At 35.0% G+C, this 20,260-nt stretch overlaps 1 protein-coding gene across 6 annotated transcripts in view; it reads left to right on the forward strand.

Annotated features, from left to right (window-relative positions):
• The window catches only part of PALS1 (protein associated with LIN7 1, MAGUK family member), a 99,925-nt gene that overhangs the window by 50,817 nt on the left and 28,848 nt on the right, over positions 1 to 20,260 (forward strand). For all 6 annotated transcript variants that reach the window (XM_042943555.1, XM_042943549.1, XM_042943554.1 and 3 more), the window contains exons 3-7: positions 12 to 220; positions 7,594 to 7,671; positions 8,759 to 8,905; positions 10,399 to 10,560; positions 12,234 to 12,311. In XM_042943555.1, the coding sequence (XP_042799489.1) occupies positions 12 to 220; positions 7,594 to 7,671; positions 8,759 to 8,905; positions 10,399 to 10,560; positions 12,234 to 12,311 (674 nt within the window). The remainder of the gene's footprint in view (positions 1 to 11; positions 221 to 7,593; positions 7,672 to 8,758; positions 8,906 to 10,398; positions 10,561 to 12,233; positions 12,312 to 20,260) is intronic.

The following is a 20,260-nucleotide window of genomic DNA, read 5'->3' on the forward strand; positions in this document are numbered from 1 at the left end:
TCTCCTACTAGAAGTGGAAGACTTGTTTTCTTCACTTAAACATATCCAACATACTTTGGTAGATTCTCAGAGCCAGGAGGATATCTCACTGCTTTTACAACTCGTACAAAATAAAGATTTCCAGAATGCATTTAAGATACACAACGCTGTCACAGTACACATGAACAAGGCCAGTCCTCCTTTTCCTCTTATCTCCAATGCACAAGATCTTGCACAAGAGGTATGTATTCTGAACATCTGCTTGACATATACAAGCTAATTGTTAGCGATAGTAAGGCAGTATTATTGGAAAATACTGATGTGAATATAAGGCTTGTTTGAATTAATTACTACTGATCACATGTTACTAATTTATTGTGTTAGGAAAAATTTGCCAAATGCATTTTATCCTGAAAAAATACATACTTAGTTCAGAGTCAGAGCTCTGTTTCATGAAAAGAAGTTCTAGTTTTATATATAAAATTATATTTACATAGTGAGAGAAGTATTTGTCTAAATTACTAAAGGGAAGTGTTTTAGTACTTTTATAAATGTATAGTTTTAAGCATTATACATTATAAACTGAGATGAGTACTAATGAGATAAAATTCTGTCTGATAATCAGGTGTCATAAATATATAACTTCTGAAATTTGTTGCTTGTAGATACTTTGAAGTTTTTCCTCTTTAAAAACTATAGAAGCTCCAAAATGATTGAATTTTGATGTACAGTGAGACATTCTCTGTTAACATGCTGACTTTGAAGTTCTAGTTTCTACTGTTTGTTGGTGTTGATGTTCAGTGTTAATGTATTCTGCAAACATCTTTTGAACTGAAGGTTTTAGGGGCACCTGGGTGGCTCAGTCAGTTAAGTGTCTGACTTGATTTCAGCTCAGGTCATGATACCATGGTTGTGTGATCTAGCCCCATGTCAGACTCCACACTTGAGCGTGGAGCCTGCTTAAGATTTTCTCTCTGTCTAGAAATAAAATAATAAATTGAAGGTTTTAAAAAGATATAAATAAGTCATTTCCTGTTTTGGGGGGTAGAATTCTGTCATTATAGGATTTTAGGTTATTTTGATATTATGAAAACTAATAATTCTGGAAGCCCATCAAGTAAATCTATTTGATTAAACCCAGACACTAGACAGAAAATGGGCTCTGGGGAAGAGTAGTACTTTCAGAACTACAGACCTATAAAATACCTTAGGAGGCATTTTTTTTCAGATGAGCACAGAATGTATTTTATTTATTTAGGTGCATACAGTGGACAAGAGTAACTGAGAGAAGTCTATTATTACCCAGGGCAGGAGAGTATGACCTAAGGTCCTGTTCCTAGAGAGGAAGTTTTCTGTCCATTCGAATTTAAAAGAGCTAGTTGAAACTCATTCTTTGTGCTCATCTTTCATTATTGAAATTAAATATGAAATTAAAATTTAAAATTTTTAATTAAAAAATTATCTCTGCGGTTTTACTTATTATAGTTTAAATGGTTTTTCTGAAAATTACTTTCCTTGCAGAGATCAAAATAACCGACATTACTTTGATTTTATTTACTCACAAATACAGCGTAACTTTCATTGTATAGGTTTGGGAGGAATGCATGATAAATAATTATAATCATTCTTTTCTCTGTCTTATTGGGCCTTTGTTTGTTGAATGGAACAATGGGTGGGAAAGAGAATGAAATAAGCAGGAGAGATCAGAATTGTTCCAATTAAAGAAAGTGACACAGACAACAGAAAGGGTGAAAAGAAATAGGAATAAAAGAGGCATACATAGCTTAAAAAGTTTTAGGAGTTGAGTGAGACAAAGAACTAGAAGTGGCTTAAAGAGTAAATGCTTTGGGAGAGAAAGGGTTGAAAGGACTTTAAAAAATTAATCTGAAAATTAGTTTTAAGATAGCTAACGTATTTACATGATTCATAGTTCTAAAAGTGCCATAGCAAGGAGACTTTCTGAACGTTTACTTTCACATCCTTACAGTATCTTCAGTAACACTTGAGATTGTGTTGCTTTGGTGGTGGTAAGATATGTGGGTGATAGTTATCTTGGACTGAGACTGTTCTTAAAATGAGTACAAACTGATGAATCTAGTCAGTGTGTCACAATGTGTGTGGTTGTACTGCAGTGTAAATAACTTTCCTGTAGCTGTGCGTGCACAACCCTGTGACAGCCCTGGCTTAGAGTGCATAACATTTAAAAAAAGTATATACTCAGAGCTCATCAAAGAAAAGTCTTAAATCTGAAAACAAAATTCTAAAAGTTAAATGGACTCATTCATTGCCTTTATTTTACAGCTGGAAAAATGTTAGCAGTCACCTAATTCAACCCTTCTGTTTTATATTTCTGGATATTGATAGTGAGGTCAGGTGAGGTTTTGTGAATGGCATAAGACTAATAACTAGGCTGTTCATACATCCAATACCTAATGTTCTGCTTTTTAGCATTCGTAATTCCAACTATTTTAATATGCAGTATTTAAAAGAAGAGGTTACTTCATGCTTTAGTTGTATCACTTTTAAATGAAAATTTAAGTAAAAAAATTCAAGGAATATAGTGAAAGAATGTCTTAAAACATTAGGAAGTGTTCTCTGTTTTTATAGCTCTTTAAAATAGTACTTTTATAGTTTTTTGTGTGTCAGTTAAACACTGAATATTTTATAACAGATAATAAAATTTATATATTGAATCAAGATTAAATCTTTGAAAATATAGGAAATGTATTAATAACCCCACAACAAGTATTTTTGTCATTAAAGTGCTTTTATCAAGAAAAGGTTGAAAACTTGGGTTTCATTTAATGAACTTTTTGCTTAGTCCAGTAAAAATGTAAGACAACAGACTAGGAAATAGTATTTTATTTGATTTTGAGATATTGAGATATATACATGTGTATACATGTATAAATATATATATGACAAAAACTTGAATCCAAAAGAACTCTCACAAATTAATAAAAAGACTGTTCTTTTTTTTTTTTTTTTTTTTAAGTGGGCAAAGGACTTGAACAGACACAGAAAGAAAAAAATCCAAATGGTCAATAAGTATGAAAAGGTGTTCAGATCATTCCTATCAGAGAAATACAAATTAAAACAAAATGAGATACCACTACAGAGACACCAGAATGACTTAAAAAAACAAAAAACAAAAAAACAGGCAATATCAAATGTTTGTGAGCTTGTGAAGCAGCCGAAACTCTCATAGAGTATAAATTGGTACTACCACTTTGGAAAATGTTTGGCAATATCTACTAAAGCTTAACGTACCTATATATTATGAACCAGCAACTCCACTTCTGGTTACATACCTGAGAAAACTGAAAACGTATCCACACAAAGGCTTAGGTACAAATACTGTTTTAGCATTCAGATAATAACTGGAATCAACCCAGATGTCCATTGACCAGTTAAAGTTGAGTTAGGCTATCACTGAGGAAGAACAGTGAATCAATTACAACCTAATGAGAAGTACTGTGATGGCAGTATGAGTAAGGTACCAAGAGCATGTGATAGATGTACCTGATTCAAGGGGCAGTGATGGGAGGAAGCAAAAATTTTGAAGAAAATTTAAGTTGCTGAATCTTGAAGGATGATTGGGAATTTACCAGGAAGTCCAAGAAAGAGGAAAAGCCATTCCATTGGCAAAGGGTACAAAGATCATAGTGACTGAGAAAGTTTCTGGCATATTTGTTCAACAATGAGTAAAGGGTAGGATATAGTCTTAAAATTGGAGTCCAGATCCTGAAGGCCAGAAAGCCATATTAATAAGTTTAAATTTAACTTATAATGGATCCATGTTGGTAAATATTTTTAAATAATTAACTTACACAAATAGATGACAGGAGAAAACCATAGGATCAACTTGATGATGCAGAAAAGATACCTGAAAATAAATTCAGTACCTTTCCCTTGGTGGTGAAAATTCTTAGAAAGCCAGGTACATTTTGTTAAGTTGATAAATAATATCAAATCAATGGGGAGCATCTTGCCTAATGGTGAAATACCCACCACATTGCTTTTTAAGCTTGGAACAGGACAATCTACAGACTCTCACCTCTAGTACTAACATTTTTCTGGAGGGACTAGCTACTACAACGAAAAAGTAAAAACATAATAGTATATGTAATAGTGAAATATAAAGTGGGAGAACAGGGAAACTATGAATTTGTTTCTAATTTCAATAGGTTGAATTAGTTACTTTCAGAAGCAAAAACATTGGTTTATTTGATATTCAACATGATGCCTATTAAAATATGGATATAATTTGTACACATGCAAACATCCTTTTCAAACATGCATGTGAGAGATATTGGAAAAAGTAAATTATTAAGAAGCCTATCTTTAAGTGGTGAGAGATAGGTAATTTTTTTATTTTGATATTTATGTTTCCCAAATTTAATATGAAAAAGTCACTGTAAAGAAAAGTTTAAAGCAAAAAACTTAGAAATTGTGTAAGGTCAAGAATGGAGGCATAAAGTATGGAGGCTATATGTAATTGTCCAGCTGTAAGATTTTGAGTAGCAGTTGAACATGAAGTGAAGAAATATTTAAATAGAAAACTAATAGGACCTATTGTTCCTATATGGAGACTAAAGGTAAAGGAGACATCAAGGAAGACTTCCTGTCCTCTTTTATTGAATTTGTCAAAACATTGAATGCAGTTTGCCAGCCATTCTGTGAATAGCCAAACAAAGCTGAAAAAGATGAGTTCCATCTATAATGAGCTCAGTCTAGTCCCATCAACAATTTTAAATCAAGTTTGTTCAGACTTATGAGTACATGTTATCTAAGCAAATTCAGGTCGCTGGGACAGCTGGCATCATAGGGACCATTCACGGTCATCATAGGGAGACAGCCTGATACATGCAGGGAGGAAGCAGCAGTTTGGGGCTGGACCAAAAAAGGTTATAGCATGAGGAGTGCCAGGTGATAGGGCTGGAGAAGAGGCAGAAATCAGATGATGCTAAGAATAACACTAAGGAGCTTGGACATGATCTTGTAAGTGACAGCCAACAAAAACTAAAATGTTTATATTTCTGTTTTAGAATTGAAAAAGATATTTAATGACATAGAAAAATGTTTTTATAATTAATATCAAGTAAAAGTAGTTATTAAATGCTGCTATAAAATTATATAAATAGTATGATCTTATTTCAGTAAAACTAAGCATAAAGGAGATACACAGATTTTCCCATAGTTTTGGGGTTTATGGACATATTTTTTTGGTAACCAACTTTATTGAGCTATAATTTACATATGCTTAAAATGGGTACATTTATTGTATAGTTCAGTATGCTTTGACACATGATATACACCTGTGTAATCTATCACTGTGGTCGTTACAGAAGCATCCGTGACTTTCGCTAAGCTCCCTCATGGCCCTTTACAGACAGTAACACCTCCTTCCCACTTCCCGGGCCCTAGGCCTTCACTGATCAGTTTTGTTTTTATTTACTAATTTGCCTTTTCTGAACATTTCATATAAATGGAATAAGATCATATGTAGTCTTTTGTGTCTGACTTCTTTTTCATATTTATCCATGTGTTGCATTTATCAGTATTTGTAACGTCTTGCTGAGTAGTAGTATTCCATTGTATGAATATCCCGCAATTTGTTTAACCACTCACCTGTTGATATTTGAGTTGTTTCCTGTTTGTCATTCTGGCAAATGTGTAATGGTATCTCATTTTAGTTTGTATTAACATATAGTGGGCATTTTTTTATAGGCTGTTTCCCTATCTTTTGTAAAATAGCTTGTCAGAGTTTTTTTTACCACTTAAAAAATCAGATTGTTGATCTGAGTTGTAAGAATTTTTTTTTAAGTTTATTTATTTTTGAGAGAGCACGAGCAGGGGAGGGGGCAGAGAGAGGAGGAAAAAGAGAATCTCAAGCAGGCTGTGCACTGTCAGTGCAGAGCCCAACACAGGGCTTGATCCCGTGAACCATGAAATGAGATCATGACCCTAGCTGAAGTCAAGAGTCAGACGCTTAAGCAACTGAGCCACACAGGCATCCCAGGAATTACATTATTTAAATGGAAGGAACAGTAGATTTAAAATTAGAGACTGGGTTTTAGTACAAGAAAATAGAGAATCCTTTGCCAAGTTACACGAAAGAAAAAAATACCAGTAACATCAGGAAAGAAAAAAGCATGAATGCAAACATAGGAGATTAAAAAATTATAATACAGTTACAGCTTTATGGTGTTAAATGTCCAAGTGCTATGAAGTGGATGATTCTTTTAAGGAAATATAAATTGCCAAAGTGATTTAAGGACAGATAACCCAAAAAAGTAGACAAGTAACTATCAATAAAATATAGTTAAAATTAAGAAATCAGAAATCCACCTTTAAAAAATCACCATGCTCGGGTGATTTTATGTACAAGCTCTATCAAAACATTAAGAAACATAATTCTTGTGTTAAACTGTTTTAATACTTAAGTGTAGGAACATTAATATAGAAATCTTAAAATATGAATAACTCACATCTAGAAATGTATTAAAATAGTAATTTATTATTAAAACCTTGGATTGTAACTTGTTCTGTGAGTGTCTTGCAAGCCAAGCAATCATTTCTAATAAATTTTAACTTGATAAACGGCAGTCTCTTGCAATATGAGTAATAATGTGATGCCAAACATTACATGATCACAACTGAGCCGATGGTTCTTGAAATTTGCTTTGATACATGAGTGCTTTGGATTACAAGCGGGTTTCCTGAGTGAATTGTGCTCACAGACCAAGGTTTTACTGTGTGCCCAGGTACTGTGCTAAGCAGTTTATATGGATTATCTCAAACTTTGAATGGTAGGTGCCATTTTACAGGTAAGGAAACAAAGGCTAAAAGAAACTCATCATAATTAAGTGTTTCTCCTATGAATGCAAGAATTGCTCCACCTCGAGACTTTTTTAATTACCTGTGCCTGTGGTATTGTAGTTGTTCCATTACTCTCATGTAAGCTTATCTCGTTAGTCTGTAACTCTTTAAAGTATCATCTCTGGTTTAAAATATATAAACATATGATTTTAAAACTACAAAATAGCAAGTAACTGTTAAGATAGTTTTTCTTCCCTTATGTAATCATTTTTAGTCTATTTTATAGTACATTGATAGAAACTTCCAAGAAGCAAACAGTTTGGGACACCTGGGTGACTCAGTGGGTTGAGTGGCTGTCTGACTCTTGAATTCGGCTCAGGTCATGATCCCAAGGTCATAGGATTAAGCCCCACATCAGGCTCCACACTGAGAATGGAGCCTGCTTAAAATTCTCTCCCTCTGCCCCTCTCTCCTGCTTGTACTCTCTCTCTAAAATTAAAGATTTAAAAAATAAAAAAAAAAAAAACAAATAGTTCATTCATAGTCATAAATACCAAAATCTTTAGTGTATTTTTTTAAATAAAAAACACTGTTAACAATGATAGCAAGATGGAAAACTCTGAGAAAAAACACATTCCTTTTTTCTCTTATAATTCTTTGTAGTGCTTTCCTTTCTTATAAGTAGATTTTACTGATTTAAATTGTATCTTTTTTTTTTTTTTTTTTTTAAGACTTGTATAGATGCTGGTGATGTTTCCTGTAACCTAGGAAAAATAATCTTTTGTTTCTTAGGTACAAACTGTTTTGAAGCCAATCCACCAGAAGGAAGGACAAGAATTAACTGCTTTGCTGAATGCTCCACATATTCAGGTAGAAAATGAACAGAACCATATGTATGTATATATATATGTGATTTTTCTAGCATTCAAAATCTCTTTGAATCAAAATCTCTTAGGGCTAGAAAGAACCTCAAACATTATCTGTCCAGCCTGTTTTATTTACACCTCCCGCTGCAAAATAAATTACTATGTTGAAATATATATATAGATATATAATATAGATATAGATATTTATTTATATAGTTACTTGTTTTTTGGATTATCTATTTTTATATTTAAAATTAACCACATTAGTTTTGAAACAACTTTATATTTTTCACAAAAATTCTTCCCTTTTGGGAGTACCTGGGTGGGGGTGGCTCATTCAGTTAAGCATCCGGCTCCTGATTTTATCTCAGGTCATGATCTCATGGTTTCTGATTTTGAGCCCCGCGTCAGGCTCTGCACTGACAGTCGGAAGCCTCCTTGGGATTCTCTCTTTCTTCCTCCCTCTTTGCCCCTCCCCTGGTCATGTTCTCTCTGAAAAATAAAGATTTAAAAAAATTCTTCCCCTTTTTTGGTTATATTTTTCCATAAATTTTAATTTTCTATGGTGTTGGTCCATTAAATTGATTTTGTTTTTATGAAGTTTAATAAGCATTTTTTAAATTTTATTTTTTAATGTTTATTCTTGAGAGAGGGAGAGACAGCGTTAATGGGGGGAGGGGGAGAGAGAGAGGAAGACACAGAATCTGAAGCAGGCTACAGGCTCTGAGCTGTCAGCACAGAGCCTGCCATGGGACTTGAACTCACACACTGCAAGATCACGACCTGAGCTAAAGTTGGATGCTTAACCAACTGAGCCACCTGGCTGCCCCTGAAGTTTAATAAGCATTTTAGACTTTGATAACCCATCCGAGAGTTACCCTGTTACACTTAACACATCTTTATTTTTAGCTATAAAAGACACAGGGTTGCATATGTACTTCAGTTAGAAACTTTGGAAACAGATCTGAATAAATAATTATAGCACCTCTTTTAAAGGTTTAAATGAGAATATTAATCTACATGATTAGGTTAAAAATCTCTCTACAGAAATCATGCTGCTACTGTAAATGCTGTGGATTTCTTTGAAACAGGCACTTTTATTGGCCCATGATAAGGTTGCTGAGCAGGAAATGCAGCTAGAGCCCATTTCAGATGAGAGAATTTATGAAAGCATTGGCCAGTATGGAAGAGAAACCGTAAAAATAGTTCGTATCGAAAAGGCTCGAGATATTCCGCTGGTAAGTGTTCCACATCTGTGATCTGAGAGCCTTTCTACATAGAAATCTTCTATATGGCAGATAATTGAAGACCCCTTTACATTTCTGGTAGTTTTTCTTTTTTGAGGTTGACTTGCTGGAGTTCTTTTATGTTCTTGCTCTTGCTCATGTTCCTTATTCAGTTGAGAAAAATTTGTTCATGTTTTCTTACCTATGATTTGATGAAAATAATAGCTTGTAAAATAATTGTTGAGGAACAAAGAAGGGACAAATTATCTGCTTCATTTATTCTCCCAGCTTTTTAAAAAAACAATAATTAGAAATTGTGATATTTTCATTCCATTAAATCTCTTGAAATACAGTTACTTATATTTTCCACATATACTTAGAAATATGTATTCTTTAATGTTAATATTAATGTTTTAATTTTTTTGTTTTTTAATGTTGTCATGTAAAACTTTTTTTTCGATCTCTTTTCTAAATCTGTCATTGTCTCAATTTTCTTTTGTTTTCAGAGAAACAATGTCTCAAATTACATCTTGAATAGTGTGGTACATAAGTTAGGGACTGTATCTTATGGGCAGTTATGTAATTAGATTTTTTCCCCCCACAGAAAAAGAAATTGGGAAAGTTACAAGAAAATTTTAAGTGTTTAGGAGAGGGGCACCTGGGCGGCTCAGTCATTTAAGCATCTGACTTCAGCTCAGGTCATGATCTCACAGTTCCTGGGTTTGAGCCCTGAGTAGGGCTCTGTGCTAACAGCTCAGAGCCTGGAGCCTGCTTCAAATTCTGGGTCTCCCTCTCTCTCTGTGCCTCCCTTGCTTGTCCTCTGTCTATCTCTTCCAAAACTAAACATTAAAAAAACATTTTTTTTTTAAAGTTTAGGAGAAAAATGTTACGAACTCTGTCTGCTTTTAAGCTTTTAATCCATATTTCATATTTCCATTTTTTGAGCATATGTATTTCAGTTGTGCTTTCAGTTTATGTAATGAATGCTAATGTTTGATACATTTAAATGTGAATTGGTTGCAGCTATAATATATAATGTTTGAATAATCAAGCAGATTATTATTCATCCCTTAATCATATTTTGAATTTTAAAAAAGGACTTTATAGTTACAAGTCATGTTCACAAAGTACATCTAAATATAGTATAACCATGAATAGTATCCAGAATCTAGAGAACAAATTTGATTATAGGTCTTCACGTTGTTTTTAAGTGCATATTTCTGTTATTGTATACTTCAGAAGTCTGCTTGATTCTAATGAATACATAGTGTGTCTGAAACAAAATGTAAGGAAAATGATGAACTTTCAAAGCTAATTACCATGGTTACTCTAGTTGTGTAAGTTAGGTTGTTTTGGTTTTTTTTTTCAAGATAACTGAAAGCTAGTATTGTTGAATAGAAACAAAATTTAATGAAGAAATGTTTAACAATAGAAAGAAAATTAATGAAGAAATGTTTAACAAAAAAGTTCATTTCTATTTCAAAATTACATACTGCCTTTTTTAGGGTGCTACAGTTCGTAATGAGATGGATTCTGTCATCATTAGTCGGATAGTAAAAGGAGGTGCTGCAGAGAAAAGTGGTTTATTACATGAAGGAGATGAAGTTCTGGAGATTAATGGCATTGAAATTCGAGGGAAAGATGTCAATGAGGTTTTTGACTTGTTGGTAAGTTAATACAGGAGAATAACTGTTAGGTGGACACCTGGGTGGCTCACCCAGCTCACCCAGTGTCCGACTTCGGCTTAGATCATGATCTCACGGTTTGTGAGCCCGAGCCCCATGTCGGGCTCTGTGCTGACAGCTCAGAGCCTGGAGCCTGCTTCAGATTCTGTGTCTCCCTCTCTCTCTGCTCCTCCCCCTCTCATGCTGTCTCCTAAAAATAAATAAATGTTAAAAAATAAAAAGAACTGTTAGATTCTTAAAAGCTGTTTTCTTTGTAATTAGACTTCAAAATACAATATTTTAAAAATATTAAAAATTCTTAGACAATTTCTAACTGAATTTTCACATGATATAATTATTTCTGTAATACTTATTAGTAGAGTTTCATTTTGGGGTGGTTTCCACTGATTTTTTTTTTTTTAAGCTTTATTACTACTATGTATATTGCCTCTGAAATCACAATATAACTAATTCTTCAACATATATTTATTGAGTGCCTACCATGTGCTAGCCAGTAGGAAAATAGTGATAAAACAAAGTCCATACCCTTATCATTTTTAAGTTCTTTTTTTTTTTTTTAATTCTCTTCAACTGATTGCTGTTTCTTTAATGATATTAGGTAATAGTAATGGTATAGATGTACACTGCCCAACATAATAACCACTAGCTCCTGGTGCTAGTTATTTAGATTTAAGTAAAATTTTAAATTACATTCCTCATTCATATTTGCTGCATTTCAGGTGTTCAAGAGTAGTATATAGCTAATGGCTTCCGTATTAGAACGTTGTAGAAAGTTCTTTTGGACAGTGCTGGTATAATCAGGAAGCCATTTCATAGTCTGTCTTTGAGGGCAGTTTGATCACTTTGTATATATCCACAAACCAGACTTCTATTCTTATTTATTTAATATCAGTTGTTACAATAGAATCTGTCTTATCTACTGATGTTTGTTGAAGAATCTATAAAATGTCCTTATTTTCACCCAAACTCATTCATTGCTTTGGTAGAGCAGTGTCAGTGGTCATTGTTTTTAGGCCTTGTTTTATTGGCTCTTGTCTCTATGTTGAACACAGAGATAGCTCCTTGCTATCTCTGGACCAGAATTTGTGATTACTGTTCAGGTTGGAGGTATCTGAACAAGGCAGTCAGTGGTGTACTGGGAAATAATAGTTACCTGACAGTAAAACTCCATACAGTTAAAAAATAAAATGAATGACAGAGACCATGTATCTGGGAAGTGAGAATATGTGTATATTTGCATCATTTTTCTAATCCTGGTCACAATTACTATTTCAAGTTATACTTTATTAAAATTGATGTGTGCCAGAGTAGATAACCTAGAATTGTTATAGCACTGTGGTATCTTTCAATCCTTCACTGTGCAATCTTTCTAAGCTTACACCAAATGTAATACAAAAACCAAAGACTTATGAGCTAAGTGACTTTCTCTGGTGGACCAGAATTGCAGAATGTCCCATTCCTGAGTAGCTTATTATAATGGAGTTCATGAAAGGCCCAATTTGTGCTTCCTTATGAAACAGCATTCATCTTTACCAACTTTTTAGAAAGTGTTCTAGGGGATCCAGAATAGTCCAGTTTAGGGAATATTGCTTATAAGGTCATAGAATGATTTTTGTAAGTGACAGTTTTTAAATAACCTAATCTTTCTGTTGCAGTCTGATATGCATGGTACTCTGACATTTGTTCTGATTCCCAGTCAACAGATCAAGCCTCCTCCAGCCAAGGAAACAGTAGTAAGTGATTTTTTTATGTCCCATTATTTATTTTCTGGTGGCTACTGTTTACTTTTTTATTTAATTGACAAACTTTTTTTTTTTTAGAGTACTTTATGTTCACAGCAAAATTGAACACCAAGTACAGAGTTCTCACATATCTCTTGCCCCAACACACACATAATTATCTCCACTGTCAGCATCCTGTACCAGGTAGAACACTTGTTATGTTGATGAATCGATGGTTTCATTATTTCTCAAAGACCATAGTTAACATCAGGATTCACTTTTGGTGTTGTACATCCTATGGGTTTGACAAGTGTATAGTTCATATGTATCCATCATTTTATCATACAGAATAGTTTGCCCTAAAAATTGTCTTGCTCTGCCTAATTGGCACTTCCTAACCCCAGTCCATGGCAACCACTGATCTCCATAGTTTTGCCTTTTCCATAATGTCATATAGGAGGAATCAAACAGTAGGTAGCCACTTCAGATTGGCTGTTTTCATGAGTGATAAGCATCCATGTCTTTTCTTAGCTTTTGGTAGCTCTTTTTATTTATTTATTTTTTTTAAGTGCCAAATAATGTTCCATTGTCTGGTTATACGGTAGCTTATCCACTTACCTACTGAAGGCTGTCTTGCTTGTTTCTAGGTTTTGGTGGTTATCAGTAAAGCTGCTATAAACATCCCTGTGCAGGTTTTTTGGGGGTTTTTTTTGGGTTTTTTTTTTTTTTTGGTTTTTGGTTTTTAATTTATTTATTGTTTAATTTATATCCAAGTTAGCATATGGTGCAACAATGATTTCAGGAGTAGATTCCTTAATGCCCCTTACCCATTTAAACATCCCCTCTCCCACAACCCCTCCAGCAACCCTCTGTTTGTTCTCTATATTTCAGTCTTTTATGTTTTGTCCTCTTCCCTGTTTTTATATTCTTTTTGCTTCCCTTCCCTTCCCTTATGTTCATCTGTTTGGTATCTTAAATTCCTCATATGAGTGAAGTCATATGATACTTGTCTTTCTCTGACTGATTTCACTTAGCATAATACCCTCTTGTTCCATCCATGTAGTCCTATGCAGGTTTTTTTGTGTGGATATGTTTTTGTCTCATTTGGTATACTAAGGAATTGAAAACTTATGTCCACACAAAAACTTGTACATATATGTTTACTTTTGAGTCTTAGAAATGTCTCTTTAATTATTTCTTAACACTCAAGTAAAAGGTAAATTCAGCAGTTCTTATTTAAATAAACATAAATATTAATATTTCAAAGTTAGTAAACTCTGAAAAGTAAAAAATAAAACATAGTTTTCTTGCAGAATTTTTATGACTTGCAACTTCTTTTTCTGGCATTATAGGTGGTTTATTTAACTTAAACATACTTAGTGTAGGAGGAAAAAGTGCTTTTTCAAAGTATGTACAGCTTTAATTTTAGAATATCTATTGCTCTTTATGTTAAACGTTTATTCAACTGCTATGGTAAAAGACAAACTTCATACAACCTAACAGTTCCACTCATAGATATATATCCAAAAGAATTGAAAACACATCCTCAAAAAAACTTGTATGTGAATGTTCATGGCAGCATTATTTTATTAACCACAAAGTAGAAACAGCCCAAATGTCTGCTACCTGATGAATGGAAAATGAAATATGGTCCATTTTCAGAAAGGAATATTATTTGGCAGTAAAAAGGAATAAAGTACTGATACTTGCTATAACATGGGTGAACTTGAAAAAATTAGGCTAGATGAAAGAAGCCAGTCACAAAAGGCCATATATTGGTTCATTTATATGCAATGTCCAGAATAGGTAAATTTGTAGAGACAGGAGGTAGTAGATTCTTAGGTGTAGGAATGGAGAGTTAGGAGAGCATGGGAGTGATTCGTAATCAGTATGAGGTTTCCTTTGGAGGTGATAAAAAAATGTTACAAAATTGTTCATGGTTGTACAACTCTGAATTAATAAAAAGTATCCAATTGTGTACAGTAGTGACTTTTATAATGTATGAGTTATTTCTCAGTAAAGCTGTTCGGAAATTTACAGACTTCAAAATGCTGAGTTGATGTAGAAGGCTGATGTGTATTGCATCTGTTATTATTAACTTCTTCAAAAGCATAATGGTTTGAAAGAACACAGTTTCATTTTTTTGTCAATATTTCATCACAGTTATGGGGCACCTGGGTGGCTCGGTTGGGCGACTGACTTCGGCTCAGGTCATGATCTCACAGTTCGTGAGTTCGAGCCCCGCGTCAGGCTCTGTGCTGACAGCTCAGAGCCTGGAGCCTGTTTCAGATTCTGTGTGTTCCCTCTCTTTACCCCTCCCCTGCTCACACTCTCTGTCTCTCTGTCTCTCGATAATAAATAAACATTAAATTTAAAAAAAAAATTCATCACAGTTATGCTTCATATTTTGGCTATCATTCCATGTTTTCCCTTCATTCCTTATGGAACATATTGAAGTTGATGTTGCATCTGCAAGCTTCCTTCTGTTTAAAGTGCTTTGTAGGAAGAAAAATGAGGAAATAGTTTGTCCCTGAATTCCATTAGCCTCATTCTCTATGCCTTTTTCCCTGTAAACAAGGCCTTAATTTCAAAAGTAGCTCTGCAATCTGAGTAGACTTCACAGAGGAGGGTTAGAATATGCATTTACTTATCTGGGCTTTAAAAAAAATAATAAAGGGACAGAGAGAAAGGAAAAGATGGAAGGTTTATCCATTTTAAAATACAGTATTTTGGGGGTGACTAGCTGGCTCAGTCCGTAGAGTATGTGGACCTTGATCTCAGGATTGTGAGTTTAAGCCCCACATTGATTCAGCATTTGATGGTAGAGATGCTTTTCATCGATGAGTTTCTTTATGTTTGTGATTCATTGATTTATATATTTGGGTGCTTCCATATTTGGCACATAAATGTTTACAATTGTTAGGTCTTCTTGGTGGATAGACCCCTTAATTATGATATACATGCCCTTCTTCATCTCTTGATACAGTCTATTTTTAAAGTCTAGGTTGTCTGGTAGAAGTATGGCTATTCCGGCTTTCTTTTGTTTACCATTAGCGTGATAGATGGTTCTCCATCCCCTTACTTTCAATCTGTAGGTGTCTTTAGGTTAGAGATGCTTTTCAAAATGAAAAGATGATGTACGGTATTTTTTTTTCCTTCATTTCCTTCTTAAATTGTGAAGAACTCTCAAAATTGCCATATCTCTTGGAAAGTTTTTATCAAACCTAACTGGCTGAAAATGAATTACTGTTATTAAAGCTTGCACAAAGAAAACAGTGATAGGAAATTATAATTTTAGTTATTGGAGAATATGCAGAATAATTATCTGTGAGATTGCTGAATTTAAGAAATTAAAACAATTTATTGACCACTGTTATGGTACAAGTCAGGATCTATTAAGAGCAGCAAAAGGTATCTTTCTGATGTATGTTTTGTGATGTTTGAAGAAATGTGTGTTTAAGAGAAAATGGGAGTTATCTGCCAACCCCACTATATTTACTTGCTGAATTATGACGTCACAGACGGCAGGAGTCAGCTCTATCAGAAGTACTGCTTTATTTAGGTTTCTTTTGCATCACACATAGCAACCAGTGGCTGCTCTGTCAGTCACAGAGGGCAAGAGTCTTGGCACCTTTGTAGTTCACTTCTGGGTGATGGGCACATTTGTCCCAGGAAAAAGCATCATTCATTCATTCATTTATTTTTTAATGTTTGTTTATTTTTGAGAAAGAGTGCAAGCTGGAGAGGGAAGCGAGAGGGAGACACAGAATTCAAAGCACACTCCAGGCTCTGAGCTGTCAGCACAGAGCCTGACACAGGGCTCAAACTCATGAACCATGAGATCGTGTCATGAGCCGAAGTCAGACACTTAACCGACCGAGCCACCCAGGTGCCCCAACATAACATCATTTAAATGGCAGTTTCCTTCTGTCTGCATTGACTTGAAAAAAAAAAGTTGGAGTTCTCAGACAAGTGTGCAAAACTCTAGATTATTCTACCATATAATTGAAATAATATGGAAGGAAGAAATAAAATATTTGAACATGAAGGCACTTTTTTCATGTAGTCCAGTGCTCTGATCTAACAGAAATAAATTGAAATGTGAGGGGTCACAATGCTTATTAGTGATGGAATATGTACTAGAAAATTCAGAGATTATTGATTATCCAATAAATATTAGCTATTATTGTGATTAGTTACTCAGTACCAGGTATGGTACTAATTGTTTTTTATAGGTTTTACCTCATTTAATGCCCACAGCATCCCTGTAAAAATACAGGTATTTTTATTTAACCCCTTCAACAGGCATTGAAACTAGAACTTAGGTCAAGTTAATTGCCCAAGCCCACTATTAATAAGTGACTAAGGACTAAATCTTATGCTTATTCCAGAAATTATGCTTTTAACAGTGTATAGTATAACAGGTAATGTCCCACAAAGCCACTAAATATTGCATTACTGTTTATTATCAATCTAAAGAAAATAATTAGAATACCATGATAGAAAAGTGTAACTATAGATGAATTAACATCTTAGTAGCTGGGACGCCTAGGTGGCTCAGTTGGTTAAGCATCCAACTCTTGATTTTGGCCCAGGTCATGATCTCATGGTTTGTGAGTTCGAGCCCTACGTCAGGCTCTGCAATGATAGCACGGAACGGAGCCTGCTTGGGATTCTCTCTCGCTTGCTCGCTCGCTGCTCTTCCCCTCTTCGTGTGTGCTCTCTCTCTTTCTGTCTCAAAAGTAAATAAACCTTAAAAAAAAAAAACTTTTTAGTAGCTATATAAATAATGATACTGGATTCTGAGTACAATAAAAGCATACTAAAGACATTAGTGTTTTAAATTGCCATAGGGTCTCTTTTGCCTACAGAAGACTTACTGCTTTAAGAAGACTGGGAGCATGACTGAAGTCTTCATTTGTGGGGATTGGGATGGGAGGATAGGAGAGAGATGTGGTTTAAGGGGAATTTTTAGGCTTAGGAAAGGAGAATGCTAAAAATCACAGGTCAGGGATACAATACACAGAATTTGCCACTAGCCAAATGGTATTAATAATTGAAATCTATTCTTAGGGGTCCCCAGTTTTTTCCTTACAGTGAAAATCTTGTTTTTGTGTACTAGGCACTATGCTAAGCAGTGAGTTGATAATAATTAACATGATATAAAATAGCTATAGCTTGTAGTAAATGATAAAATGGAAATAAGCAGCCTCAGGAAAGTCCTCTGGGTGGAGGCAACATGAGGCTGAGACCTGCAAGAAGAGATGAAGCTAGGCCTATTAATTGCCAGAAGACCTTTCTATTTGGAAACCCTTGGAGGTGGAGGAAAGTGGGGGAGTGGAAAGGTGGGGAGAGGATTCAAAGAGATGAAGCTGGAGAGGTAGGTAGGACCAGGTCAAGTAGATCTCTGTGGCCACAGCAGGGAATTTGGATATAAAATCTAGTATCATGATCTGATTTGTATTTAAAAAAAAAAAACATTTCTTGGGTGCCTGGGTGGCTCAGTCGGTTAAGTGTCCAACTTCGGCTCAGGTCATGATCTCACAGCTTGTGATTTTGAGCCCCATGTCAAGCTCTGTGCTGACAGCTCAGAGCCTGGAGCCTGCTTCAGATTCTGTCTCCCTCTCTCTTTCTGCCCCTCCCCTGCTCGTGCTCTGTCTCTGGCTCTCTCAAAAATAAACATTAAAACATATATTTAAATAAATAAATAAGAATAAAAAATTAAAAAATTAAAAAACAATTTTTGGGGTGCCTGGGTGACTCTCGGTTAAGTGGCCTACATCAGCTCAGGTCATGATCTCATGGTTTGTGACTTTGAGGTCCATGTCAGGCTTTCTTCTGTCGGTGCAGAGCCCACTTCAGATCCTCTGTTCCGCTCTCTTTTTGCCCCTACCCCCACTCATGCTCACTCTCAAAAATAAATACACATAAAAAAAATCATCTGGCCGCTGTGTGGAAATTGGATTAGTAGAGCCAGTAAGGGAAGCAAGGAGACTTAGGAAACTGAAATCATTATAAAGTATGATGATGGCTTAAACTAGGATGATAGCAGTGGCAATAGAGAAAATAGATCAGGTTGTGTTCTAGAAGTAGAGATGGCAAGACCTTGTAAAGAATGCAGAGAGTAAAAGAGGAAGCAAGGATGCTTGAATAACCCACTGAGTGGATAGTGGTGCTGCTTACTAAGGGGAAGTCTGGAGGAAATAGATTTGGGGAGAAAAATGAAGAGGTCCATTTTCCAGGTTGAAGGGCATTCATGCGGACATACTGAGTACATAGAATTGAATGTATCAGTCTGTAATTCTAAGGAGAGATCTGGGCTACAGTTGTATTTACTGTGGGGAGAGCAGGTCAGGGGAGCAGTCTGTTTATATGTATTATGTGTTTGCAAGAAATTCTACAGTTTAAAAAAAAATGATTAAGGATGTTCAGTTTTTAAAGAGTTGAGAACTGCCTTTGTCAAATGTATTTACTTTTCTGTTAAGAAGTATAAAATGTATTCTCTAATTTTCATCTTAATTTTTTCTCTCCTTTGGAAGAGGATCTGGAATTTTATAATGCAGTAAGATTTTTATGAATACTGGGGCGCCTGGGTGACTCAATTGGTTAAGCGTCCGACTTCAGCTCAGGTCATGATCTCACGGCTTGTGAGTTAGAGCCCTACATCGGGCTCTGTGCTGACAGCTCAGAGCCTGGAGTCTTCTTTGGATTCTGTGTCTCCTTCTCTCTCTGCCTCTCCCCCGTTCATGCTCTCGCTCTTGCTCTCTCTGTCTCTCTCTCAAGAATAAACATTTTTAAAAAATTTAAGATTTTTATGAAATTTCAGTGTATATTAGATGGACATCCCTTTTCAAGTTAGGGCAATTGCTGTGTTAAGTTTGCTGTTATTCTAAGGTTCATATTTCTGTCTCCCTTCTACTGAACAACTTCTGGATGTCCCACAGATACCCAAAACTTCTCATATAAAATATGGAAGCAGACAAAGATAATCCTTGAGTGGGCATCGGGAGGAGGAATCTAGGATTGGAGGAGGAATTTGGAAACTGTTATAACACACTGGAAAGGCTTTTCTTGATGCTGCCCTTAATTTTACAGTGTGAGCAAGGGGTAGAGTTTAGGCCAAAGCTAAAGGAAGATAGATAGACTTTCATTCTTTTCCACAAATAATTTCAAAACTTCAAGATAAATCTATAATAAGAAATACAGAAATAAAAATTACAAAGAAAAATTATTTTGGAGCATGGACTCCCTTAGGAAAGATGTAAATAAATTGATGAATTGTTATCTCTTTACCATATCCCCATCATTAGGACTTCGAATGTGAATAGTTTACAGGTACTATGAAAAGGCCCAGAGAAAAATGTTGGGCTGGAAGGTAATTGTATATAAACACAAGATTTTGTTTTGTTTTGAAACCAAACAATATTTTGATCATGAGATACGTTGTACTGACATTGCAGCATTGTTAAACCCTGGAGTCTTCTAGAAGGGTCAGCATCTCTCCATTTTAAAAAGGCTTTGTTTTCCTTTGTATGGTAAAAAAAAAAATAGCCACTAAAGGAGCTGGAGAGGAAAAATGGATGGAGATACCTTCTAGCACTGATAAGAGTTGATTGGTAGAATATATGGATAGAAGTCACATAAAGTATGACAAGGCAATGCTCAGACTTTAACTCAACCAAATGGTCAAGCTCTGTTGTGAAAAAACTTTGCTTTTTTTTTTTTTTTTTTGCTTTGCTCTTAATTTTAGGGTACATTGTATACAGCTCTAGATAAGCAAAGCATTTCCCCTCTGTACTCTTCCTCAGCCTACACAAAGAGAGGCCCCATTCCAAACCAGCTAAATCTGAATGGTCAAGGGGTGACCCCAAGGCAGGAGTAGAGTGAAAAGCATCTCTGGCTGATTTTGTTGGACTTTGGCAAAGGTCGTTGAACTAGATACAGCCTCCACAGTGGTCTAA

Source organism: Panthera leo, chromosome B3 (genome assembly GCF_018350215.1).
Source record: "Panthera leo isolate Ple1 chromosome B3, P.leo_Ple1_pat1.1, whole genome shotgun sequence".
Classification (NCBI taxonomy): Eukaryota; Metazoa; Chordata; class Mammalia; order Carnivora; family Felidae; genus Panthera; species Panthera leo.